The sequence below is a fragment of the Sander lucioperca genome, chromosome 14 (genome assembly GCF_008315115.2).
Source record: "Sander lucioperca isolate FBNREF2018 chromosome 14, SLUC_FBN_1.2, whole genome shotgun sequence".
Taxonomy (NCBI): Eukaryota; Metazoa; Chordata; class Actinopteri; order Perciformes; family Percidae; genus Sander; species Sander lucioperca.
Genome location: NC_050186.1, coordinates 21963043 through 21990976, shown reverse-complemented (window position 1 = coordinate 21990976; position 27934 = coordinate 21963043). Strand labels below are relative to the sequence as shown.

At 39.5% G+C, this 27934-nt stretch overlaps 1 protein-coding gene across 4 annotated transcripts; it reads left to right on the top strand.

The window, feature by feature from the left end:
- Positions 1 to 235: 235 nt before the first annotated feature.
- Positions 236 to 27550, top strand: LOC116047073. 4 transcript variants are annotated; one of them, XM_031295576.2, is made up of 10 exons: positions 236 to 552; positions 6965 to 7026; positions 7408 to 7428; positions 7616 to 7888; positions 10344 to 10431; positions 10843 to 11063; positions 12446 to 12733; positions 14124 to 14302; positions 21906 to 21998; positions 23929 to 27550. In XM_031295576.2, the coding sequence occupies exons 2-10, from the start codon at positions 6981 to 6983 to the stop codon at positions 24373 to 24375; spliced, it is 1656 nt and encodes a 551-aa protein (XP_031151436.1). In that variant the 5' UTR covers positions 236 to 552; positions 6965 to 6980; the 3' UTR covers positions 24376 to 27550. The 4 variants fall into 4 exon arrangements, with proteins under 4 accessions (XP_031151436.1, XP_031151437.1, XP_035847178.1 ...); XM_031295577.2 differs by lacking the exon at positions 7408 to 7428; XM_035991285.1 differs by lacking the exon at positions 7616 to 7888 and having other exon boundaries at positions 237 to 552.
- Positions 27551 to 27934: the final 384 nt, after the last annotated feature.

Here is a 27934-nt window from a genome sequence, read left to right as displayed (position 1 = left end):
CATCATACACTGCGAATGTAATAATATGTAATGGTGCAAAACAACTGACTGGTCGACCCCACTTTCCCTCATCCACTTACACAAAAAAAGTTACAAAAACTACAACTCACAATTGATGATGACATAACTTTGGGATGATCACAGACTGATGACGTCTGTGTGTAAGTCTAGAGGAGTAAGACTTACACACCCCCCCCCACACCCCTCTGTTTCACCGGATAAATGTACAACAGAATGGAGAAGTCGTGCATATGTAATGCTCGTTTGAGTTTAAACTGCAGAGCGGCTGCTTGTGGCTCCGCGCCAGAAATGACGATTCTTACCGGAGCTTCCCGAGGACCGCCGAGCTCAAATGGTCCACATACCCGACATTAACCGAAACTCTTCAGCTACTCCCGATTTGGCCCCTATTGAAGTCTGTTGTTGTCGGGTAGGGGGTGATGGGGTGGACGAGATTAGCGAAATAAAGAGAAAAAAAAGGAGATTTCCAGAAAGCCATCACTCCTGAGCCCCTCCCAGTTCTGTGATTTTCGGATTCGAGGACTGACGAAGGTAATTACCATCATCCAATTATAATTATATATTACAACAATTGATCTTTTTTCAATATTTTGTTCAAACGGGGAAGGTAGTGGGTTAAGTTCTGCAGTTTTCCCTTCGCTGTTTGACTATTTGTGCTTGTGTTGAGCGGTCCCATAAACGGCAGTAACGGCTGATTTAGGGCGTGTAACCAACAGCAACGAAACGAAGGCATGCAGGATGGCAGCAATCACACAAGAATAAAACAATTAACGGGTTCCAGACATTTAACAGAGGGGTAACATTCCTGAATTGCTCGGCAAAAATGACGCAATTCACAGTTTTCAGACAGGAATCCAAGCATTGCTCAGACGAGACATTATTAGTTAATAAGGTATTTGTGGACTGCATGGCCTCCTTCCTTCTACCAGTTGTGTTAATTCCGTTAATGCATTCATCTTTCTGCTGCTATGTAGGAGACTACTCACATTAACACAGTATGTACACTCTGATGCTGTTAATCGGATCACCAAGTGGTTTTAAAGCACGATATAGACATGAGTGCATGTACTGTATGTTGCCCAGGCTGTGGTGCATTATCACGTCTTGTGTTCGGGATATACCCGTCTGACTTGAGGGCTATTTTCTGGTCCATCCCGATGGAAATGGTTATGCAATGTACTGGCACACATTCGAGCTGCTGACTAAGTATTTGTCACCTAAGAGTCTTTAGAGAGTATTGAATGAGGACAGTTCCTGGTATCTTATGACAAATTAATAAACCAAGTCATCTCAGAGGGAAAGATAGGTAAGATAAGATGCCATTTGTTTTGTAACATATCTCGTCCACCTCGATATGTAATGTTTTTTGCTTCATCTTCAGCTAAAACTGCATTTTGTAGGCTCACTGGTGGTATGGCAAGTGTCCAAACCGTCACAACTGATGTATGTGAAAGCATGAAACAAAGACAGAGAGAACACATACCAAGTATGTTATGTTCAGACTGTGGCATTAGATTGTCGGACTGTGGTTATAAATCCACAGCCAACTTCTCTTTCATTCTTCATTAATTCACTCTCATTTCCCCTCCCCATCTATCATCCGGACATCCCCGTACTGGGACAGCCCCCGTTCATGCCAGTCGTGACACACCCTGGGCTGCACCAGCAGCTGCTCCTGGCTTTATGGGCTGCGTAAAAGGTGGGGAGGGGGAGTGGGGGTAGAGCTGCATGGTGTGGGTGGAGGGGGCAGAAGAGGAAGGGGCAGGGGACAAGCAGGTCTAGGGAGGGGACCCACTTTTAAGGTGCATTGATCTCAGTATAGGCTATTTAGATTAGGTTCTATTGAAATAGCCTAAGTTAATTTGACTATTTTCATGTTAAAAATGGATAAATAGACCCACGAGAGATTCTCTGAATTAGCGTTTTTAACTAGACTTAAATTCTGGCTAATGAAATTAGACGATAGCAGCAATGGTGGAGAGAGCTTTTGAATAATACAAGTTCAAGAACAAGGAGGAACCATCATATCAATTTGAAGGATATTTAAGGAGAAGATAATAAAGGGAAGACAAGGCAGAACAAGACAGAAGTGTTTCAAAGGAGAGACAGGAGAGCACAGACACTTTCTTGAAACTTGAGAAAATGAAGTACACGATGAGAGCAAACACTGACAAGTTTTTTCATATATGGCGGTCTTTTCTATCATATTTCGCAGACTTGCAAGTCTTACCAGACTAACTTCTGTTATATTTTGTATGTATGCGTATGATTCCAACTAAGCCAAGGTGAGGTGGGTGGGTTGTGTGGTTTTTTCATTCGTATATTTGTTGTCATTTTCTGTTTAAAATCTAAACTGTACAAAATGTCTATTTTCAAAACTTGATTCTGTTTTCAATAAAATATGTTTTAAAAAAGAGAGAGACACAGGGAAGCAGAAAGATAAGAGAGACAATACTGTAACAAGAGGAGGATGGAGGCACGATGCTACCGCCTTCCTGGCTTGTGTGGGAGAGGAGAGATGAGGGCAAAAAAAGGCTCTTTAAAGTCCGTCAGGCAGGATGGATGTCAGGCTGATCTCATCAGCCTGAAAGATGTAACCTCCGCGCCTCTCACTACGGGGAGGCTGCTGGATGAGTCACACACAGTTCAGTCAGCGCTGTGACTCCTACAGGAAGATTGATCTAACTGGTTATAACAGGTGACAGGAGAGCAGTGACCCCATTTAGAGTCAGACTTTTAAAATGGACATCACACCCTCAGACAAAGGACAATGTTTACATCCTTATCTCGGGCGTCCTAGCTGACGCTTTCAGTTAGGACACCCAGTGGTGTAACATTAGTGATTCAGAATGGTCTCCTTTAATTACAGCCTGTGTAATGTTTATGAATATGAAAACACGTAATCCTCATCATCGCTTCAGTTTTGATCAAATTCAAATAATCAAATCATGTCTTAATTTGTGTTGTGTTTACTCCTAACGCCCCCCCCATAGGGACAGCAGAATTTTTCTTCTTGGGTTGTAATGGGGGAAAGTTTGTCAATAATAGGCCTCTTCATGGCTTTCGGTTGTATTCTTTAAATACATAACCGCTACTCTGACTGCACTTTGCTCAATACATTTTTCATATGTCAGTTTTTGAATATATATGTGCAGTATGACCTTTCCTGTATATAATCAGCAGCAACCTCTAATTTTCTCATCCGATGTACAGTATAGTTCTTAGTATTAAAAGAAAAAAACTCTGCATGAGGGTTCTGAGTGGTGGATAAGTCAAAGAAACAGGACTTTAACCCTGGGGACTTTAGTTTGTGTCACGTGCGAAACCAAATATCAACATTATAAGTTTTTTAAAGTTTCCCTTAGGGACAGCAGACTTTTTCTTCTTGGGTTGTAATGGGGTTGGTAATGATAGGCCTCTTCATGGCTTTCTTTTGTATTATTTAAATACATAACCACTACTCTGACTGCACTTCGCTCAATAAATTTTTCACATGTCAGTTTTTGAATATATGTGCATGAGTGCAGTATGACCTTTCCTGTATATAATCAGCAGCAACCTCTAATTTTCTCATCAGATGTATAGTTCACTCCATCAGTGAATCCAACCTGTGATTTATTTCTTCCTAGCACTCCGGCACGAGCACTCACACATGCAATATGCTAATGGCTCTGTAGGAGAGGATTCTAACCAGCGTCACAGGGCACCAATTAGAAAATATGCTGTGATTACTGTGTTCTGCTAAGGGATTGGAAGTCTCTGGAGCAGTTTTTCTGCCAACTTTAATGCTAGGGCGTCGTTTGGAAAGTCACTTTGCATGGGAGTAGATGGGCTTTCTTCTTTAAATAGCACTCTAATCCCCCATCTGAAGAAGCTGGCAGAAATTCAATGGCTTTTTGATATTGTTCTCTCTTTCAGAGTCTAAAGATGCAGTGATTCACTCTATTCTATAATGCTGCAGTGAATACAATCAGGAAAATAACTCATATTCATTTGCTAACTTTTTTGCAGGATGAAATCTGTAATACAGCACATATTAAGATGGCGGTGATCTCATTTTAGTGAAAACATATACTCAACAGGCCTTTGCTCCCTAAATTGCTTAACAGGCTTTTTGAATTGAGTCGAATAATATATTTTATATATATATATATTATTCGACTCAATTCAAAAAGCCTGTTAAGCAATTTAGGGAGCAGTCATGAGCAACACCCCATTTTAATGTTTAGATTTTCGGAACCTTTTATATATATATATATATATATATATGTATATATATATATATCTCAAATCAGCCGTATAGTTGTTGTTGAGACTGCAGTGATGTCGGAAAACTCTGATTTGTTAGTTTTCACCTAAGTGACGGTCTTATACTAAGAGCAGTATCAGAGACGGTTTAGAACATAATCATTTGTCATACTAAATATGGCTTTTAGCTGTGTAAATAATGTAGTAAAAGAAAATGTGAAACACATTATGCAAATATAACTATTCATCCATCTACATGATGTTCACTACACTTACAAATAAGGCCGCGCCCACTTAGGAGACAGGAAGTGTGTACTGTTTCATACCGTTTCATACCGTTGGGGCAGCGTGCAATGCGCTATCTTTAGTTATACAACATCTTAGTATTAAAAGAAAAAAACTCTGCATGAGGGTTCTGAGTGGTGGATAAGTCAAACAAACAGGACTTTAACCCTGGAGACTGTAGTTTGTGTCACGTGCGAAACCAAATGTCAACATTTTGTCAAGTTTTTTAAAAGTTTCGTAGGCTACATAAGTTAACTTTCTTACTTAACGTCCCTAACATAACATTCTTCACTACACAAATGTTAGCACTTCAACCCAAATCACGTCTTTTACTAAACCTAACCAAGTCGTTTTGTTGCTTAAAACCTAAGTAATGTTTGTTTTGTTTGATTTCACAACGGGGCCCTGACCAAGCTAACACAGTGGAAATATGAAGAGCCAAAATCATACTTAAAAGATTGTAACTTTGTAAGATACAGTAGGCTACATGTGAGTATTGTACAGTATTATATAGGTACATGAAAAACAAGTTTTGTAGAAGAGAAAAGTATCTACTTGCAAAAGATACAATAGTGGAAATGTAGGAATGTCACTCTTGTGGTAAATAGTCATTTTGTCGTGGTCTCGTTGTATTGGGAAATGCTTCCATTGTCCATAATCCATAGTTTCTGCTCTGTAATTTCACACTTTCAGAACTAGTTGACCATGTTTGGCAAGGATGTTGTTAGTAATGCTGTTTCCCATTCAAATCTTCTCTTTCCAGCTGTTTCTTTCTGTCTCTCCCACTATCTATCCATCTAATTATCCCACCTTAATAACTCCGTGCTACTGCTGCTTAGTCTAATCCTGTGCAGTAGACGTGAAAGGTCAGAGTCACCTCATGTCAGCTGGCCGCTGTCCATCTCATCGTCCCAGTGGGATTACCGTGTACTCCTAGGAAGAAGTACTTTATTAATTCTTCTTGGGGAAATTCAATGTTTTCATTCCGTTAATACAAAACACACATGCACATGCATTGGAGAGATACCAGAGTGATTGGACTGCTGTAGTCTGCGCTCCAAGCAGTTGGGGCTTCAGTGCCTTGCTCAAAGCCCCCTTGGCAGTGCCCACGAGGTGAACTGGCACCACTCCAGCTACCAGTCCACACTCCGTAACATGGTCCCCACCCTCCGGTTCCCAACCCAAATCCCTACGGACGGAGCTACATGCATATCGGACATGTCGGACTGGGGGTTAAAAGCAGACTGAGTACCCAGGGCCCTCATGTGAGGAGGACCCAGACAAATGAGAATGAATGCCAGAATGAATAGCTGTCGATGCGGAGAGGGGCCCAAAGAGAATGCCTCTCTACAGGGCCCAGAATTTTGTGCTACGCTCCTGCTCCTACTCTCTCTTGTACTCTCTGGTGCACAGTCTCTTCCATCACTGTTTCTGTTTTCTTCTTTCCTCTCTTTACCGCTCCTCTTCCTGCTTTATGTCTCTCTCTGGTTTGTGGTCATGTATCGAGAGTGGAGATCTGATCGACAGGAGATGAAGAAAGCTGCTCTTCAGCTCACACACACAGGGCCATGTCTCTGACTCACACACACGACTCTCTTTGCTTTGAAGAGACTTTATAAAACTTGGCTTAATAGTTTTATTTTACTTTAAAGCAGCGCTATAGCTTTTCTTGTCATGGACTTTTTACAGTGCTCTCCCTTAGGTATTTCATTTGTAGTAGGTATAGAGCTGGGCGATATGGAAAAAATCAAATATGCCGATATTTTTTACCAAATACATCAATGTCGATATTGTGGCGATATTGTAGAGTTGACTATTGGTGCTTTCACAAAAATATTTACACAATGAAAGTTTTGATAAGTAATCATCAATAATGTGGATACAATGACTAAGTGTATAAAGGCAAATAATAGAACAGCTATAACAGCCTGGTAAGTTCAGAAAATGACATCACTTTACTGTAATGCAGAAAACCAGGAAAAGACAACACTTGTGTCATGTCATGATATTACGATATCCAAAATTGAAGACGATATCTAGCGTCATATATCGATATCGATATAATATCGACATATTGCCCAGCCCTAAGTAGGTAGTTCATTTGTGAAATGCTATAAAGTGTAGCCAGGTGGTGCAGAGCAGGAGGCTGGCGGGGACTTCTCTTCCATTTTTTGGACACAGATTGACATTGGCATATTCCTACTTAGCAGAGGTGTTTTTCAATTAAACACCCAAATTAGCAACACATCTTTACCTTAAGTAAGTTAATCTATTCTTATGTCAAATAAAAATAATAATTATTATGGCAGATATATCTCTTTCTAGAAAGTCGTGATCATGCCATAATCATGCTATGAAATGCTTTTTTAGTTTGATCTGTAATGTGTGTGGGTTCCTTTTTTTCTTCCAGAGACCGAGCATTCAAGATGAAAGTAATCAGCGCTGCAGTGCTTAGCGCCCTGTTCTGCACCGGTAAGCACATACTTAATCAGTCACTTGGGGGAGTGGGTTTGGATAAATGAATGGCTGAAAAAAACTTCCTTCAAAGCTTGTTTCAACTGAATGATTCGCACAGATCCTGTGAAAACCACACCAAAGGAAGCTGCTTAAATTATTTTGTGATCTATTAATTTCCACTAATTTGCTTTTCTTTCTGTGTCTTATGAGAAAGTCAGATTGTATTTACATATGGTCTGTTTTTAGCTGCATTTACATTTCAAACGCTTTTTTTGGGGAAGTGGTTTTTAATAAGAACAAAGTAACTGACTTATTAAGATCTTTGTTTTTTTACAAATCAGCTGACACGTACAAAAAGATGTCTTTTAAAATAAACTTCTATCTTTTATTCCACAGTTGTGTCAACATCTTTGAAAGGTAAAATGGCATGCTTGTTTGGATTTCAGTGCATGTCTAGGAATGCTTTTTGAGAATTAACAGATTAATAGATAGAGTATATGCATGCAGAAAGATAGTGATAATGTGATCAGGTACAAATCCGGGCAGAGAAAACGAATAAGGAATAGCAGGCTGTCTATCGTATCTAATAAAACATTTTTATCAGTTAAAAAGGAAGACAAGACAGCCTTCTTTGGAGAGGACATTCACATCGACGTCCCGCCTGGGAACCTCAGTGAGGTAGTGTTCAAACCCAGGACCAACCAGTCGTCTGAGGTGGTTCTGCTGCGAGCAGGTGTGGTGGTGACCGAGCGGGGCCATCTCAACTCTCGGGGCCACCTGGTGCTGGAGGACATGCAGGAGAAGGACGAGGGGGAGTACATCATTAAGAACACCAACAACAACAACACAGCCAAGCACCTCAACCTCTTTGTCAGGGGTAAGATGTCTGCTGTACTTTTATCCAGAGGTGGGGCGAGCGTTAGAAAGTGTGGTTACACTTTACTTGAAGGTATCTACATAAGAGTGACATGACACTGTCATAAACGTGTCATAAACATTATAAACAAGTCATAAACATTTTTTTAGTAAGTGTCATTCGGTTTTCGTCATGACAAGTTATGGTCAGGGTTAGGGTTAGAGTTAGGGTTAGTGTCATAACTGTGTTATGTAGATACCTTCAAGTAAAGTGTTACCGAAAGTGTTTTCCCCACCTAGCGGTTGTCTGTCAGTTCAATTTAATCCCATTTTATTTATAGTGTCATATCATAACAGAAGTTATCTCAGGACCCCTAACCCTCACTTCAACAGTTTTTTTGTATCAGAAAATTTGGTTTCTTTCAGCCAAATGGCCCAACAAAGTACATGGATGCATGCAAATACGTTTCACATTCTTCGCAGGTAACATTAATGATTACTTTCATTCAATTTTTAAATTAGGTTTATTGACCATGAATAAAAAAAGGCCCAAAAAAAGTAGACGGGAAGACAACACAAGGGTTAACTGATAGAGTAGGTCTAGACCACACTTTATAATTTACAGAGACTCAACAATTCACAGTCACAGTTTTGGCACTGGATAGTAGTACAGCTTTAAAAACAAACTGCTCTAGTGTGAGAGGAACAACTTATACAAAGACGTTGGTGTCTTCTCTGGAGAAATACCGAAAATAAAGGTATACAGAACTGTGGAAAGAATTACTGTACAAACCTATTTCATCATAAATTTTGTATGTACTAATTAGATGAACAGTGGCCCTAATCTTAGCTATGGAAAATACAGTAACATGCTAGTTAGTAAGCTAGCTTAATTCTGTTCTGGATCAACAGCAGTCTTGTATAAAGTACTTGAAAGCAATACTTGAGTAAAAGTACAAGTATCTTACCAGAAAATGACTTTGGTAGAAGTAAAAGTCTCCTTTTAGAATATTACTTGAATAAAAGTCTTAAAGTATCTAATTTTTACTGTACTTAAGTATCAAAAGTAATTTTATGATATTAAATGTACTTAAGTATTAGAAGTAAAAGTAAAAATAAAAAAAACTTTGATTATGAACTTTATCGCCAAAGGTGTGTAACGTTATCATCACCGCTGTCGTCGGGGTGATCATCGTCTGTTACCATGGCGGCAGAGCCTGCACCAGGTGCTTCCATGACACTATCAGTCAGTCTGCTTCCTCCTCTTCTTCTTTAGTTTTGGCCTATGTTTTTTTTTTTTTTTGCCACTTGGCAACAAACAGGCATTAGGTCACCAATTGGAATCGAGTGTGCAGTATCTTGGCAATTTAGGAGCAATGATTCGCCAAACCTGCTTTTTTTTCCAGTGTAACAAATTACTTCTGATTTTATTTTGTAGTAACGAGTAACTAAGATGCTTAGAGGAAATGTAGTGGAGTAAAAGTATAAATTTTATTTAGAAACTGTAGTGGAGTAAAAGTAAAAGTTTCCGGAAATATAAATAACAAAGTAAAGTACAGATACGTGAAAATTCTACTTAAGTACAGTAGTGAAGTATTTGTACTTCGTTACATTACAACACTGATCAACAGCATGAAGTCTACTTAGCGTAGCTATAGCAACTGAATGCTTAGCAAATATGCTGTATCAAATGGAATATTTAGGACACACAAAGGACTACAAGAATGTTAAATAACGTGTTACTGTATATGGTCATTAAAAAAAGTTATCTATTTGCTTTATCACAAAAGTCACGTATAATTGAGCAAATCGTATGTTGCTTAAGGTTAGTATTTCTATCACACAAGTTATGAAAGATTAGATTATGTTAAAGTCTGAAGATAAGGAACAAAACAACCAACCATAAAAACCATTTCACCATTGATACTCTGCTCAACAACAGAGTCAAGGTAAACTTTATTATCCCAAAATAGGGAAATTCGGGCGGTCAAGGTGCAAAAACACAAAACAGTCATAAAAACAGATACAAATATAAATAGTGACATAAATAAAAATAAATATTCCATATGCCATTCCCTCCCTTTCATCCACCTAACACACACATACCCATATACACACTTACACAGGGAGAGCATTTTCAAACAACCTCACTCTGACATACACTCCCACACACACACACACACACACACACACACACACACACACACACACACACACACACACGCGCACACACACACACACACACACACACGCACACACACGCACACACACACACACACACACACACACACACACACGCACACACACACACACACACACACACACACACACACACACACACACACACACACACACACACACACACGTGCACACACGCGCACACACACACACACACACACACACACACACACAATGATAACAAAGTTGCAGGCTCTTTGACAAATGTCCCGCTTATTTCCTCTGGTGTTGTTGATCAGATTGCTCTTTGGAGCAAGTGGTGAAGTACGGAGATACTTACTACATCCATCTCAACCAGGTGGAAGGCCCCATCACTCTGGAGTTCAGGTACGGTCAGTTAAACAGAAAAAGTAATCTTTATTCATTATTATATTAAATATAATCAATATTCAATATGGAGTCATTTTTATTACAGCTTATTTAGCTGTTTTAATTGAAATTTAAAGCCAAGACGCCCTATATTCAATACATCTGTTGCATTGTAATGTAACAATATTTTCATGTATGGTCTTAAAATGAATAAATAGGACAGAAAAATGCTGTTGCTCTGCTGATTATTCAAACCTCTGACCACACCCCAATCAGTGATGTCACAACAGGTGTTTTCAATCAGCAATTAGAGGTAAAACACTTGCTGTGACTCACTGTCACTGTCACTGATTGGGTTTAATAGGATTTACACTCTCTGCTAATGTGTTAGTTTAAGTAACATTTTATTCTCTTCTCTTGTATTCTAAGGCCCGGTCTGGTTCAGGCCAATCAGAGTGTACATGGTACAACAGAGCCTCCGCCCGTGGTGCTGTACAACCAGACGGCGGTGCTGCCAGATTATGTGGGCCGTCTCAGCGTGTCAGAGAAGCAGGTGACGCTGCACTCGGTCAGGATGACGGACGAGGGGAGCTTTACAGTGCTGGACCATGAGGGCAAAGTCAAGAGGAGGAACTGTCTGAATGTCAGAGGTGATGAGAGATTTGTGCTACATTTACACGTGGCCGGCTATTTTCATAAACGGACATTTCAACCACTCCGTTTTCAAAAATAACATTATGCACAGCTGTCAGTTTTCAGAAAAGTGTACGTTTACATGTACCCGTGTATGTATGCCCTCAATGCCGTCAAGAGCATGCCAAACCTGTAGGAGGCAGTGTAATGAGAAGCTCAAGCCCACGTTAGCCAATCAGAATCCCAAAAATAGCAACAACAGCAACGAATAGCTTCCTCTCTCTTCTCTTCCTCACTTCCTTGGCTGCCTAAACCTCCGTCTGTCTCAGTTTACATGCAAACGTGCAAACAAAGTTTTCCAAAATCCCCACTCTGGCCGGAGTTTTTAGAAAGAACCGTTTTCAGAGGCGAATTCTCCATTTGCATGTAAACGAAGGGCACAAACGAAGGGAAATGTCTCCGTTTTTCAAAATAACCATGTATGTGTAAAGGGGGTATTGAGCTTTGCTGCCTCCTCTCCACTTTAATTGACTGAATTGTCTGTGTATGCTGGTGTTTGATGCATCGCAGGGTGACTGATTTATGTGCAGTGTTGATGTACTTAAATTAGAAAGAAAATGTCCCTTTGATATAAGCCTACACAGTTCTCACTAAGTATTAGTTGTCTATACCTTTATCATCAAAATGCAAACGGCTTTAGGCTTTTTGTGTTTCTCACATTGCACATTTTTTATCTTGGCCTAGTGTTACTGCCTACATTATTGATTCTTGAGTGTATTACCTTTTAAATATCTTAATGCTTTAATCTCAGAGAAGGTCATACGACTTTATTTCATGTATTTAAAATGAGGTTAAACCTGCCTGCAGGGATACTTGGCCGCTGCAGCAGAAAAGATAAAAATATATCAAGAACACATTTACTTTAATGGAGGTTAGGCAACACAATATTAACACTAATACTGATAACTGAGATACAATGGTTTCTGTAAGCTAAAAAATAACTTGGCTTTAAACAAGACTTAGGCTCATGGCGGTGGTTTAAACTAAATGCTATATTCAATACAACTAACATGCCTAAAAATGGAACATATGGACCTAATTAATAATACATCTGCAAGGTGTGGAAATGCGCATATTGGCCTGTCCACAATATTAAGGTGGCGGTGCAACTTTACGTGCATTTTTCTAGCAATTTATGCTATTGTCGCAAAAACTCGCATCTTTTGCTATTAGCTGACATGTGTACTGTAACCGTTACACATGTGCCACACTCTGGGAAATAAGGGTTCAAAAAGGCTTGAATCAATGGAAACCCTAGAAACATGTCAACATTAGCATAACCACATTGCTAGGCTAGCTATTGTATACTGTGTACATCTGTTTCTATTTCTCTCCACAGAACACCAGAACTTCCTGCATCCCTCCCATGGAGAAAACCTGAAGGTGAAACTCTACCGGCACTATGCCAATGTTAACATTGTCTACAGGCCCAAATCAGGCAATCAGGACCGGGTCATCCTGGACCAGGGGGTTCTGGTGACGCCGCTGGACCCTCTGCTGGAGGGCAGGCTGACTGTGGAGGGATCAGAGCTCAGCATAAAGAAGGTCCAAGTGGCAGACTCGGGTGTCTTCAAAGTGACAGACCAGGCTGGGTTTCCCGTGGCTCATGTCTACGTAGAGGTAGAAGGTATGAATCAAATTCACATTTAATTGATCAACATACTGTATTTAGTTCTGATCTTGCTTTATTATGAGCTAATGCATTCTATGTTCTCATGCTTTTTAACCCAACAACCGTCTAACAACTGCTACACAAACTAACCTACATCAGCTGCATTTCTCATGTAAAGAGCCTCTAATCAGCTGTAGATTGTTTAATAAAGGCGTTTATATCATAGGGAACATTTGGTGCTAGTCAGAGTAGTGCAACTGCAATAAAGCATGTAATAAAGTACAGCTACATGCAGGCTGGAACATCCTATGTGAGTGCCAACCAGAGCTTATGTACATTCAGAGCCTTTCTGAGGCAAATAAGATCATGATCATCTTTTAAAATGGTACTCCACTGATTTAGCTTTTCACTCATATAAAATTGTTGGACGATAGACGGTATTAAAATCAATGCAGCAGAACCAGATATATTGTCTTTTAACTTTTAACTCCACACCCAACCAAAGGCTTTATACAACTTAGTGGCAATTACTTTATATAATATGTAACAAAAGATGGAGCAATGTACACAGTTTAGTGCTTTATGATATTGCCTTTTTTATAGAGCGATTTATTTGAACTAAACTTTACGGTAGTCATAAATGAAAATAATGAAACTGTGCCATGATAGCAATAACACACTGAAGGATGTGCAACACCATGAGATGTTGACACATATGTGCTGTGTGCCATAGATCTGTTTTTTCTGTATTTACTCATTTAAATACAAAAAAATATATACCCAACCTTAGAAATACACACAAGTAAAAGCCATAGTTCTGCTTTATATTTTAAATGGTCGGCATCAGGCTGCCAATGAATGAGTGATAACAAAATAAAAGGGACTTAAACCAGTGGTTCCCAAACTCTTTCATGTCAAGGAACCTTAAACTGACACAAAAATGTAATAAGATTTCATCCCATGGTCCCCCATATGATGGGATTATTTGTGAAAAAGAAAGTGTATGAAACCCATGACCAACATAGCCATACATTCTGTCATTGTTTTACTTATGGATGGTATTATAGTTAAAATATATTATTCCCCTTTTTGCTGGGGACCCCTGGAACCCCCTCAACCCCTTAGGAACCCTTAAGGGTCCCTGAACCCCACTTTGGGAACCACTGACTTAGACAATGGAATCAGTCTAATATAAGATTGCCATGCTATAGATATCCTAAGAGCTGTACGGGGGGAAAAAAACATAGTCTTTAACTAGATAATAACCAACATTTTAATGCAAATTAACATTAACTTTGAAACTACTAATTTAAACAAGATTCAGTCTTAACAAGAAACGTAGATAAAACATGGGTTCTGCAGTCACAGAAGGCTTATTATTTTTCTCTGTTTGTCTCCGTCTCAGCCTATAAGCTGCCTCCCCTGACAGTAGCCATCCTCTCCCTGCTGAGCGTGATCGCCTTCATGCTGCTGGTGTGCCTGCTGTCCTGTGTCTATAGAATGCACAAAAGGAACGAGAAGAACAAGAAGCTGATCCTCATTGCTCAGCAGGCCGGCAAGGGAGACGGCGAAGCTTTCAGACAGGTAACATCCATTTATAGGACATTGCCATCATTTTTCATTTCTCTGTGATGGGGGAATATTGTAGGGTCACTGTGCTAGGAATAGGAAAAGGCTCTGGTGGAACAGTGGGCCTGCAGGCAAAATTAGTAGTTGTGACTCGTGGGAAGAGTGAGGTGTGTGTTTGGTGGCTTGGAAATGATCAAAAGGGCGAGGAGGGTTATGTTCCTGCTGTGGTCATCTGCTCCACTTCCTCCCTTACAGTGCTGGACCTGACACACATAGTTAGAGCCAAAATAAAGAGAGCAACATGGCAGAGGATCATTATTTTTGTTATTATATTATTCTGCGTGGTGTTATGGCCAAAATCTTCTATCCCGATATAGATCATTTCATGTCTGGATAACGATATATACTGTATATCACAATATAGCGTGTTTTCTGGTAATTCACTATATAGTCTATATAAAATTACCACATGCATGTGTGAATGAAATACTTGACAAATGAAATAGTATTAAGATAATTTTTTCATTTTATTAAGCAAAATGAACACAACATGCAAGGATCAGAATGTGAAGCGTTCTCCAAATGATGTAAATATTGCCGTAACGCAGTTCTGTCGCTAGTTTTTCGACATTGCAATAAAAACTAAAAAGAAAAATACATACCCCATCGCTAAGCCCTACATTGCGTTAGTCAAAGTTAACTTTTGCTTTCAGACGGGACACGAACAGCGGCCTCCTGGGTCAACGCATTCTCACGAACGGGTCCGTATGATATGATGATTACAGTGCTTAACTTTTCGTAGCTTTTTGAACGAATGGTTCATGAGAACAGGCTGGTTTTGTTTGACCCATCCCTCCTCCCTCACAGATCTTTGTTGCTCTTTATCGTCGCCTGACTTTTTTCCTTAGAGGCAGCCCTGCTCGTCCTGGCTCACAATGACGTGGTTTATATACAAATACTAGGAGTGCATTACGTACAAACAGTGAATGAGAACAGCCTGATTAAAGTAAACCACTATAACTCTGGCACTGCTCATTAACGTGACTATACGTGACTGTATGCTGGATACATAAGCCTGAAACATAAGGCCACAAGTGTGGAAGCTTTGAGCTACAGTAAGCAATTTTCACACATTTTGACATTGTCACATTTTTCATTTTTTAATAAAGTATAAGCGCAAGTTTTCAGTCTCAAGCCCGGCAGTGAGGGATAATATCTGTCGCAGACAATAACAAGATTTTGGTACCAGATATTTTTGAGACTGACATTGCAGCGTGCCTTTACACAGGCAACTCATTAGTAGTTGACAAATGAAAATGCATCTTATCAATTTGTGTAATACAAATCACTGAATGTTTCTAGAATATAGAGCAGCACCCTGTGTTGTCACACAAAGACTCATGATTTATTGTAATGTTGGCTTTTAGAGTGGGTGTCTTTTTTTAAAATGGTTGATTTACTACAAAAGCCTTTTGATGTGCCATCATTACCATTTCTCTCATTCTTACAATGTCAATTTGTAATACTCTTCATTAAGAATGAATTGTGACTGCCCTCAAAGGTTGTTGTGAGCATAAGAAGAAAAATGAAAAATCATTTTCTAATTTGCAATTTAAAATCAATGCTCTCCCTCTATTCACCTGCTCAATACCGGCTGATTAACTGGTCGCGTGGATGATTTAGAGGAGTTGACTGTCAACACAACCCTCCACTCTGCGTCCCCAGTTGGGGTTTGTTAACCAACTGAATTTATGGACCAATTAAAAAAACATTACAAACAGATGACTCACCTATAGAAAACACCTAAACATCAGGCTCAGAAATGGATCGCTTCACCCAGGGATAGTTATTTAATACAAGCACCAAATGGTGTAAGAAATATGTCCAGATCAATTGCATGACGGTTTAATAATAATACCGTCTGTCAGGTCTGTCTTATCTTATGAAAGAAATCATTTTGATGTAATTAAATGGTGGGACTGATTAATCAATGGTTATTTTAGACTTCTTTAATTTGGAATCAGTTTAAACAAACTCCATTATCTTTATATTGCTTTCGCTAAACTAATAATCAGAGCATTATTTCCCAAATGAATGACTTGATGAATTATTGGATCCTTTAAAATAGCTGACAGATAACCCCCTTTCTCGCCAGCATCCACAGTAAATAATCTTTAAAACCAGTTTAATGAAAAACCCACTACAGATAAATGAGCCAGAGACTGATTTCATTGCAGAGACTCAAAGTGTTTAGACAATATGTCATGTTACTAACTTAGAATATTAAAGCTCTCTTTGAGTCCAAAGTTGTTGAAAGACCATTCGCAGTATTACAACCTGGGTGTCTGTGGCGACATTCCGGGGGAAAAAAATCACAAGTAGTGACGTGTTTTCTTTCACCCAGCAGTGGTTGGTCCGCCAGAGAGGGTAGGCGGAGCTAACGCAACAGACTTGCTCTTCAACCCACTTGTGTGTGTAAAGCGGCGTATTGTTTCTTTCCGTTGTCTGCTAGCGTTGCAAGTTAACAGTCACTATGGCCGACTAAACAAAGAAAGGGCGACGACCGCAAACGACAAAAAACACACCTGCACTTATCGCTTATCGTCACAGGTGCTGCCAAAGTAGACAAAACAGAGATCGTCGTGATTGTAACTTTACGGTTTTGAACAAGTTTGTGTGATGTAAAATCTGTGTGTGATGTCACATTAATGTTACTTATGTTTGTCTCTCTCCCTCTTCTCCCTCTTCCCTGTCACTGTATGTGTGTTGCCATGTATTTGTAATGTCGCCCAGGATTCAGTTTTCTATCCTATATAAAAACACATTCAGGGAATAGAAACACATTCAGATATTTTGCAGGATACAGCTAGATACAATATTCCTTATTCTCATGATTGCATGAAATGTAAGATTGCATTACATGTTGGGTGGGTAACTACAGTTCATTGCAACACAAAGACAATTTGCTGAATTTGTAGGATACATGTTTAACCTTTTTTATTTATTTAATTATCCATACAGCTATCTACCTCATCCAGGGTTGTGTGGTATTTGTTTTTAATATTATATTTGATAACTGTGTGATGTTTTTATGATGTGCATCTTGGTTCAGTTTGAGTGAATTGAAAATATAGCTGTTGGAAATGAGGCCTTTTAAGCTCACAGCTGGATGTCTCTGATTGGGTGGCCCAGCTAACGCTGTTGCCTGTGCGTTACGTTTCTCCCTCTTACTTTAAGGAACCTCAAACGGAGCCTCTTCTTGGTGAGAGAATTGTGTTCTGGCCTCTTTATCTTTTTCTGCTCTACCTTTGGTGTCTAGCGAAATGTACTTTGCTCTTTTGGCAAACAAGTTCCTTGATCAACTTGCTGTTGTGTGAGAAGATTATTGGTGACAGTTTCAGAAATGTGTGTTCAGTATTTTGTAAATCGTGGTGCTCTTGAGATTATACAAATCCATTAAAGGAGATTGAGCACCGTCACACTAAATAAATCCTGGACACTGAGGAGAAACTGCTATCAATCTTAATGAACAGGCTGAAGTTGATTGAAGACCTAATTTGACAAAAACTCAATGAATTACCTGAAGTGGATCTGGCACCACAACTTGGGACAAGCTGTCTCTGGAATCCTTACAGAATTTTCAATATTCAAATGATTTTTATGTAGACTATAAGTATGTATTAGTATATTTTAGTATAAAGTATGTGAGGGTCAGATAGCTCTATTTCTTTCATGAAGTAGATATCATGTAAACAGTGTGGAACTAGAAACCAAGAGCGGCCAGAAACGTATAAAATCAATCTAAAAATATATACTATACTTTGAAAATGATTGGCAGTAGCCTGTGTAAGAAGGAAAAAAATCAACATCTTGGCAAACGCGCTTTCTGAACGGAGGTTAGATGTAAAGATCCATATCAATGGTAAAGAGCATAGGAGGCCAGTTATATGTCAGTACTTAATTCGACAAAACTGTGTTGGTTTGACAAGCTCGGTCAACAGTGCAATCTGTCTTCCAGGATTTTAGATATGGCTTTGAACCAGGTCGGGGTGCACACTGCAAAAATGTCCATTTTAACAAGTAATTCAATCCAATAATTTACTACTAAAATCTTGTGTTTCTCAAAACAAGTGATAATCTGTTTGGCTCCCTGTCAGTTTGTGAAACTAGAGAAGGGAGACCAGAGCTTTTCACTTGCTTTAAGAAAATTAGATTTTAAACTTAAGTGTAGAGACTAAATGACCTGTTGAGATGGTTTAGCTCTCCTTTATGTATTGGTGTGTGTAACTGCAGCTGAGCAATGGTATTAGAGAAAGTCACACTAATGGCATGTGTGCCACCTCTGCTTTGCCTTTCTTGCTTTCCCTTCTTGTTTCTCTTTCTTTCTTTCTTTCTTTCTTTCTTTCTTTTTCTCTTCGCTGATAAACGGCTCAGATGTAGACCTGCAGTTACTCATAAACAATCTAGTTATAAGTGCCGACATGTAGCGTCACTGCTGTATTTAACATACAGTATGTGGCGATTCAGCTAGCAACGCACACACATGCACATATTTCTTACTTCGATGTTTCATTGTGTAGGCTGATTATAAGGTAAATATCCTATGTGTATATGTGGGTGTCTGTGCTGGTTTTTTGCGTGTGTTGTATGTGTTAAGGGCAGTAGTGATTAACCTGTATGAGTAGGCTTTATTAAACCGTCATTGATGCACAGTAGCTGTGTTCTTCTGGAGAATTGTTACTGCGTAATCACCTACTTGCCCAGAAAGTGTTTTTGTGTGCTGTCATGGTTTTTTTTGTGTCTGTCTAGTTTCTTAGAAGTTATGTGTTCATATTCTAGTTTTGAAGCAACAGATTCACATGTGACATGACATTGAGACTATTCCCCTGTGGCGTGCTGTTTTTACATTTATTCCCAAATGTCAGAAACCAAAGACACCATTACTTAACTTTTAGTGACTAATAACTATTCTTCAGGTTATTAGTTGGGCTACTTTTTCTTTTTTTTTACATTAGTAAGGTATTTACTATTTTTCAAGGGATCACAAGTCAGTAGGATTCATCTTCTGTAAACCATAAATGTCTGTATAAAATGTCATCTTTAGAGCCATGCTGCATGGCTAAAAAAGTACATTTTTACTATTACATATAAATAGGCCAACACCTTTTAGTTATTAGCTTTTTAGTACTCACTAGTAGCTGTTATTTAACACAAAAAAGACCATTTCTTTCTTTCATATCATTACTTTACTATTAGCTAATGAATAGTGACAGACTAGTATTTAAATAAAATGTACTCTTTATTCCCTGCCAAGACTAGTAGTAGTTTCTATTTTACACTATATTAAAATGAAAACATTAAAATAAGACTTAATTTGAATAGTATTAGTGTTTCTTTAAAAGTTAAAAATGATACCAGTGAGAGTGAAATTCTTAAGATATTTTTTTTATTATTATTATTTTAGCCTGTATTAGACAGGACAGCTGTAGACAGGAAAGGGGGGAGAGAGGGGGGGAAGACATGCGGCAAATGGCCGCAGGTCGGACCCGAACCATGAGCCGCTGCATCGAGGATTGAGCCTCTGCATATGGGCGCCTGCTCTACCAGGTGAGCTACCCAGGTGCCCGTTAAGATTTTAAACTATTTCACCTACTGGAGTCACTATAAATACGTACTAGTGAACAGTATACAATAAATGTAAAATCAGCAGCTCATAATCCCTCGTTTATCTCATTTACTGTATGTGTACTGTACATGTATTGTTTGTGTGTGTGTTTCTGTATCCTTGTGTGTTCCTGTATATGCTTACATAACAATGTGTGTGTGTGTGTGTGTATGTGTGTGTGTGTGTGTGCGCAAATGCTTATAATGTGCGTCTAAATTTTCATGTGTGTATGGGAACTTCTTATGCGTGTTTGTGTGTCGACAGTGGAGGTTGAGATGACAGCAGCTGCCCTTGATGTCGGTCACTCTGACGGATGTTGTTATGGATTTCCTCGTGGATCTGAGAACAGAGAACATGTGTGAGATGATGTCAGCGACCTGTAGGGACTTAACCCCAAGAAACATCAAACTCAAATCAATCATACCTCTCCACCTGAATCTCTCTCTCTCTGCTCCTGAGTCCCTTGCTCTTTCTCCGTGTCTTCCATTTTCTCATCCTACTTATTTTCTTCCATTAGTCTAACTTTCCATCCACCTTTCCATTGCTGCCCCAATTTACGTCTTTCATCATCTTACTTTCTTTTTTATCTTGCTTTTCTTTCCTTTCCTCTCCTTCTAATTCTTTCATTGAAAGTCTCTGTGTTGCTCAATTTAGGACTTTTATCAAACTTACACTTCTCCTACCTCCTCTTTTTCTCTCGCCAATCTGGTGCTTCCTGCTAACTTATATTGCTTTTATTCACGTAACATAATGCACAGTATATGTTTACCAGACAGAATATAGTCAACAACCCTTTAATAGTTTTTTTTGTGTGGCTATAGATGTATATTAAAAATCAGATACATAAACACAGTTTATAGATCTGTCCAGGTTTTATTTTGGAACCGTTTCTGGGGACAAAGCATGAATTAATTCAGTCATTTACCTATTACACATCACATGACACAGAATGCCCTTCTAGTTCACAACAGCACATTCTTTATTGTATATTTTGTGTCAAATGTAACCTGTACAAAAAACCCTGCAAGATTTAGGTCTATAGGATTTCACAACTTATTGAGCTGGTACAGTATGTGCATTTTTTCACTTTCAAATGAATTAGAGTATTTTACATCCAGAGTTAGTACTGTCGCCTCACAGCGAGAAGGTCTGTGTGGCGTTTGCATGTTCTTTCCGTGGGCTGGGAAACCGGAGCACCCGGGGAGAACATGTCGACCTGTCTCCAGGGTGTACCTCTCGCCCAGTGGCAGCTGGTATGGGCTGAGTCCCCCATGACCCTCTAAAAAAATGAAAAGAAAGCGGGTATAGCTAATAAATGGAGATCACTAAAAATGGTAAAGTGTTGGCATTGATCACCAGACATGCAGCTGACTAAATGTCAGTTCCTCCTGAATGTATTGGAGTGTTAAACACCTTCCCTTCCCAGCTTCCTCACTTTATCTCTTACCCTCATTCTCTCAAACCTGTCTCTATTCACTCCCATTTTTCCTCCGACTTGCTCTACCTCTTCTTCAACATATCCATCTTGGTCTTCCCTCTGCTCCTCTCTAACTTTTACTCTTCCAACCGAGTGCATCTTTTCTCCATCTATCTTTTACCTTCCCTCGTGCCGTCTTTTTTGCAGTTCAATGGAACCAACTTTTTTTAAAGATTACAGCCCCTTTGGCTCTGTGTCCTCTCAACCTCTAGCCCCAGACAAATAATTCAGCCTCTCAGTCATGTCACACAAGCTTCCCCTTCAATATCTTATAGTAGCTTTCTGTGCAGTTACATGTGCCTTTTCTCTGTGTGTGTGTGTGTGTGTGTGTGTGTGTGTGTGTGTGTGTGTGTTTATGTCCTCTCTAGCAGTGTATGATGTATTTCTCATGACTAGTTGTTTGCAAAAGCTCAGCTGCTGGGACATTACATTGTTGTGGCCAAATTTTGACATGTCTCCTGTGTGTGGGTCTGCAGGTAGTCCATGAGGCTTACAACAGGTTCACCGAGGAATCTCTGATGCAGTCTGTGAGTGAGAAGCCCACGGAGAGCACCGAGGTAACCATAAAGGTCAGTGGTGGAACCAAGAAGATGTTTTTTTCACAGAGGGATTAAAATTACATTCAAATACATTATCGTATTAAACGTACCACAACAATTAAAAAAAATACAACTTAAAGTGCCACTTTGGTAAAAAAAAACAGCAGCAAAATGTACTTTTTTTTTTTTACTTTGACACAGATCACTCAACAACCCAAGCTCCAACTATATCAGATTGTTTGGAAGTGGAAATCAGGCTAATAGGTCAACAAAACAAGCAGGGTTTTTAAGTTGCATGACTATTTTGATAACGTACAGGATACAATAAGTCTTATTCTGGAATAATGTCTAACCTAATTAAAAAAAAACTATATATATATATATATATATATATATATATATATATATATATATATATATATACACACACACACACACCACATCAATGCCAAGTGTAATTAAAAGGCAATCAACCTTAGACTCTAGACTCAGTAGTGGAACAGATTAGATTAAAGTTTATAGGAAGGAGCTTTTGTGTAACTGAAATAAAGAGGAGTAATGAAAGTAAAGTGGTCAAGGTTCAGGGAGTTGTTTGAGCTGTTTGATTAGATATTCAGCAGGCATCATGTGCACTCTGACAAGGAAGACCAGAATGAAACTACAGAAGCTCCCCCAGATTTGTTGATTTAAACATGTCCAGACATCTAGGTTGGTTATAATTGGACACATTTTATTTACATGTTTTAGCAGGTTTTAAATTAGGCCTACTATCCATTCTGTCTCACTAATGACATGTGGTGTCCATATTTAATGGAGAAGTCTGGTATACATTTTAGAGTCTGTATCTTTAGTACAAATCCGATTTTTATCCTTTCAAGTTAATTCCTGCAGATTTGTACTGTACAGTTTTGTTGTCAATGTTCAGCTTTATTGTCATTTTACAGTGTAGCGCAATGAAATGCAGTCGTAGCCCCCTACATGCTACACACACACACACACACACACACACAGAAAATGTATAAATGGGAAGATATACAGTGACGTATATATACATATACACACAGAAAATATATTGAATATGTGCAATATCAATGTAATATGCAAGTTAAAGTGCAAATAATCTTTCTGAAAGATAGGAGGTGAACCAATCCAGGTCGCTCCCTGAGATACCAACCCAGTGTTTAAGTCTTTCAAGCAAGATTTTGTGATCCACTGTATCAAAAGCTGCACTAAGGTTTAGCAGCACCAAAACCGAGCATTCACCCATGTCAGAGGACATTAATAAATCGTTGGACACTCTAAGAAGAGCGGTTTCTGTTGAGTGTTTCTGTCGGAAGCCAGATTGAAAAAAAGACTAGGTGTTGGTGGGAATGAGGGTAGTGCAAAGATAATGGTATGGTAATGTGCAAAAGAAAACCAGCGCAACAAAATAGCTCCATGAAAAATTCACTGATGCAATGCATCGTGTCTCCATGTAACAAGGAACATAAGTAGTGCTGGTTACATGCGAGTGGAAGGTAAATCTATAAATATGGTCCTAGAAACGTGCATTAATTATTCACATTGCTTTTTCCTGACCTCAATTTTTACCATGTCTTTAACTTCCCTTCCTCCATCCTTCTCCACCTCTTCCACTCTGTTGGGGGAATCTGTTTTGTACTCGTCTTGTCCCATCCCTCTCTCTTTTCTTGGGCCTCCCCTCACTTTCCACCTCCTCCCGCCTCCTTTTTGTACTTGTCCTGGCTTCTCTTTCTTTCTGCACCCCTTTTGTTATCTTTTTTTCTGTGTTTATACCTCCTCTACTCTCTTCTTTTCTTCCTTTTCTCCTTCCTCTTGTCCTTGTCTTTGGTAATCTCATATTCCCTGCGCCTTTCATCTCCTTTGACCCTCACTCCTTCTCCTGTCTTCTCCCCTTACATCTCTCCTCTCCTGTGTTTCCCCCTCCCCCTTTTCTCCGTAGGGCCTCGAGGTGTCCAAACCGGGCCGCTACCACACTCTCTCCTCAGACAATTTTCTGGAGATGAGTGACTCAGGAGTGGAGTTCACACACTCTGGCCTCCCACTGGACAGTGACACTGATGCGATGACCTACGCCTCCCACAAGCCCCTCCTGAATGCCGTCTTTCCTACAGCCATGACCGAAGAAGTTCACATCGACAGCCCGGAGGCCACCGTGGCCCCCCACAGCGACCTCAGCGCCAGCCAGACCCCTGTCTCCGCCATGAGTGCCAGCCCTGCCTCCAATCCTCGCTCACTTGCAGCTGCCACCCCCGATGGCAGCCTGCACGGTGCTGTCTCGCCAGGAGCGGCCTCCGGGGGCACAGCTGGGTCGGATTTAGCCAAAACGGAGGGAGGGGCTGAGAGCGAAGAAGCTGGGCAGAAGGAGGAATTGGCTCAGAGCACCTGAGAGGATGCACCAGGGTGTATTTTTTTTTTAACTCATGGTCCTCATACAGTAATGACATCCACAATAATCTGGCTCTGTCTATCATATCCAAACACCACCAAGTCCTTGAACACTGCATTTAAAACAACATCATAGACAAAATATTCATGCCTGGATTCAGATGTCAGTTTAGCCTAAAAGAAAATAAAAATAAAAAAGGCAGTTGCACAAAATGCACAATACAAAATGTAATGCACTTAGCACTGAAAAAAATGGATGCGAAAGGTCAACCTTTAGCTCTATCAAAAGAAGAACAAAGTCATTCTGTGCATATGGAAAATGCATGCATTTAAATTAAACATTAAAGTAGATATAGTTCAAATCTACAGGAAGATGCTGACGTTAGAGTAGACTGACTGCATGCAAGCTTCAACGGGCCGAAGACGCACCGGCTCAAAGGGAAGTTATGATCATGTGAAAAGGGAAAATGCTCTCAGCACTTTCAGGAAAACACCTAAATGGGATCAAATTATTTCACCACCTGTTGAACGTTGTCAAAAATAATTACAGGAGCCTGACAGTTTTGGCAGGTGGAGTCAGCACGCTCCAAGTAATCAGACAATAATTTCTAAGACCGAGGCTACTTACAGCAACAGCTAAGAGCTTCTCCTGTATGAAGTCGAATCTCAGTGCGTTGCCTCTGACAGCACTTTTGTCTGCTCTCACAGCATCAGACAAACACTGCGATGATTGCATTTCATCCCACCCACACACAGACTCTATTAACAATACGAGTTTGTCAGAAGGCGTCTCCGCCTCCCAGACACAATTCCTTGTCTCAGCACTTATTCACTCTGATATCCATGAGAAAACCCTTAACGTATTCTTGCTGAAAAACCTGCAAGCTCTGTAGATTGAATAACACCACTTCATCTCCAGTGGTTGTTTTCCTTTCTGTCATATATTTTGTGTCACGTCTCCCACATTTGAAGGCGTAATCTAAAGAAACCTGTGGAAACGTCCGCCTCATGTCACTCATACACTAATGATAAATTCTAGATAAAACACCCACAAGAACGATGGCTAACTGTAGAAACTATCCTCATCTGTTTTTTTTTTTTTTGTTTTTTTTTTTCCCCGAGTGGAGTTGTCACAAGCAAACAGTGCAAAATAAAATTAGGAGAAGACTGTGCATCACTCCTGGGACTTTTGGAACAACTCCCGAGAACATAATTGGATTCTTGGTCTCTTTTCAGAAGGACCAATTCACGGACACCATAGAGTGAGGAGCGGTGATAAAAGAGACGACAGAGATTGAACAGGCGACTATTCGGGGAACAGATAAATGACTTGCATGATTTAAAGCGTCCTATTTTCCTCTCAGCTCCCATCCGTCGGACGGAGCTCTGATTATTGTAGCCCAGTTGTTTTGCCAAAATGAAGTGACTGGAAAGCAGTCGGATCAATCTAAGATAACGATGCAGCCTACAGCCCCAACGGGATGAGACTGAATAACAGTGATTATGAAAGGGGTGTGTGGGTGTGTGGGTGTGTGTGTGGCGGGGTTCATACAAGCAACCAACACTATTAGACAGTCAATGCTCTGCATGGAGACGTGATTCCTTCCAGCTCAGGAAAAATAGGAAATGAGAAAGAGTATAAAAAAATTCTGAATGAACGGTTAATATCAATAACGTACAAAAATGGTAAGTCCTTACATTTGCTGCTTGTGCTCTATGACTTCAACCCCACCAACTGTGCAACATACAATTCAGTCATGCTACTATTGACTGTACCAGTAATAGTGTGTAGTATGTATGGTATAGGAAGGTCAAATGTTTACAACCACTCCAGTTTAAATAGTATTAGTATAGTATTCATTATATTCTGTGACCAGGTTATGCCTTTTATTGAGTCAAGGGCATTCAAATCCCAATAACTTCTAGTTCTTACTGTATGTTTCTTGCTGTAAAGAGCTCTAAAGCATGTGTGGGTTTTAAAAAGGACAGAGGATGGTGGTGCAGATGTACCACAGGTAGCTCTTAAATGTCATCCTTGGATAATATCTGTAGTCACGGTTTTTGTTCATCTTTAATTACACACTTAACAACAATAAACACATTCGGTCAAAGAAAGACAAGATGAGTAATGCCACAAAAATACAGATGAGAGAGAGTGGAAACAGTGGCATAAGTTAAAAGATACTTAAAGAGAAGCATGAACAGTGAATTAAATTAAACTCTCGCAGCCATTACAACTGCTTTTGACTAATTGGTTCCCTTTCCTTGCTGTGGAAGAAGCCTGTGGGCTAATTCAGGTCACAGGAAATTAATTTACATGAAAGACATTTCACAGAATGAGAGCGAGACATCTCACACTGCTGAGGAAACTTTGTCCAAACCAAACATGTCCTCCCCTCCACGGGCCGAAACAATCTGTGCTAGCTGCACACCGAAGTGCAGCACTTTTACACCTTTGGGGGATCAATCACATACTTCACCTACTGAAACACACCAAAAACACAGTTGTCTTTATCACAACCAGCAAGTCCTCCAAACAATACGACCATAAAGGTTGTTCATTCCTACCTTCTAATACGACACATAGGAGCGTTTTCCGTCCTCGTATCTAAACGTAACAATTTGGTTATTTGAAGCAACAAAAATTGCCATTTTCATATATAAACTCCAGACAGTGTCTGAGATATCAGGTCCAAACATAGTCAGGTATGTTTATAGTCAGTATCCCTTTCACACATGTTGCACACAGCAGGAGATTGTCCATGTCAAATGCATTCTCACTTACTGGAAACCACCACCCCAACCTTTCTTCTTATGGGGAATTTGGTGCTCTTATATTTCCTGCTTAGCTCCCGTCGCAATTACTATGGCCACTAGAGGGTGACGCCGCCTAACAATAAAAAGTAAATAAGGGTTGTAATTGCGATTGTACAAACAACTTATGGAGTCAATTTTCAGGGGAGGACAGTCTCATCATTACAGGGCTTACTGTCCCTAAAATCCCATTTAGATGTCCCTCATATTGTTGCCATTGACAGCTGTCAGCAGTATGGCTACCTCAGCAAGCAGTCAGACAGACAGACACAGGTGTTTGGTGTCTGGACAAGAAAAGCACAACATTTAACATGTGATCCTTTTGAAACAAGAAAAAGGTTCACATTGTAATTAAAAAAAGGATAAAAAAAAATAAGTAGCAGCAATTGTAAATGCAATATATGGATCTGATCAAAATGACTATAGTTCCCTTCTTATTAGGACAATGTAGTTTGGTTGGAGTCTTTATTGACTGCAGAAGTAAAATGTATATATATATATATATATATATATATATATATATATATATATATATATATATATATATATATATTGATTAGGTATATACAGTATATGAATGCAAAGAGGCAACAGTAAGGCTCCCAAAACTGACTTTGTGGTTGATTCAAGTATGCTCTGAGAAGAAGGTTAGGTGGACTAATGACAAATTGATAGTCAAAGGATTGACTGATTTTCAATTAAATCTAAGCAATATTCATTATAATGGCACTGAGATATCACTAACA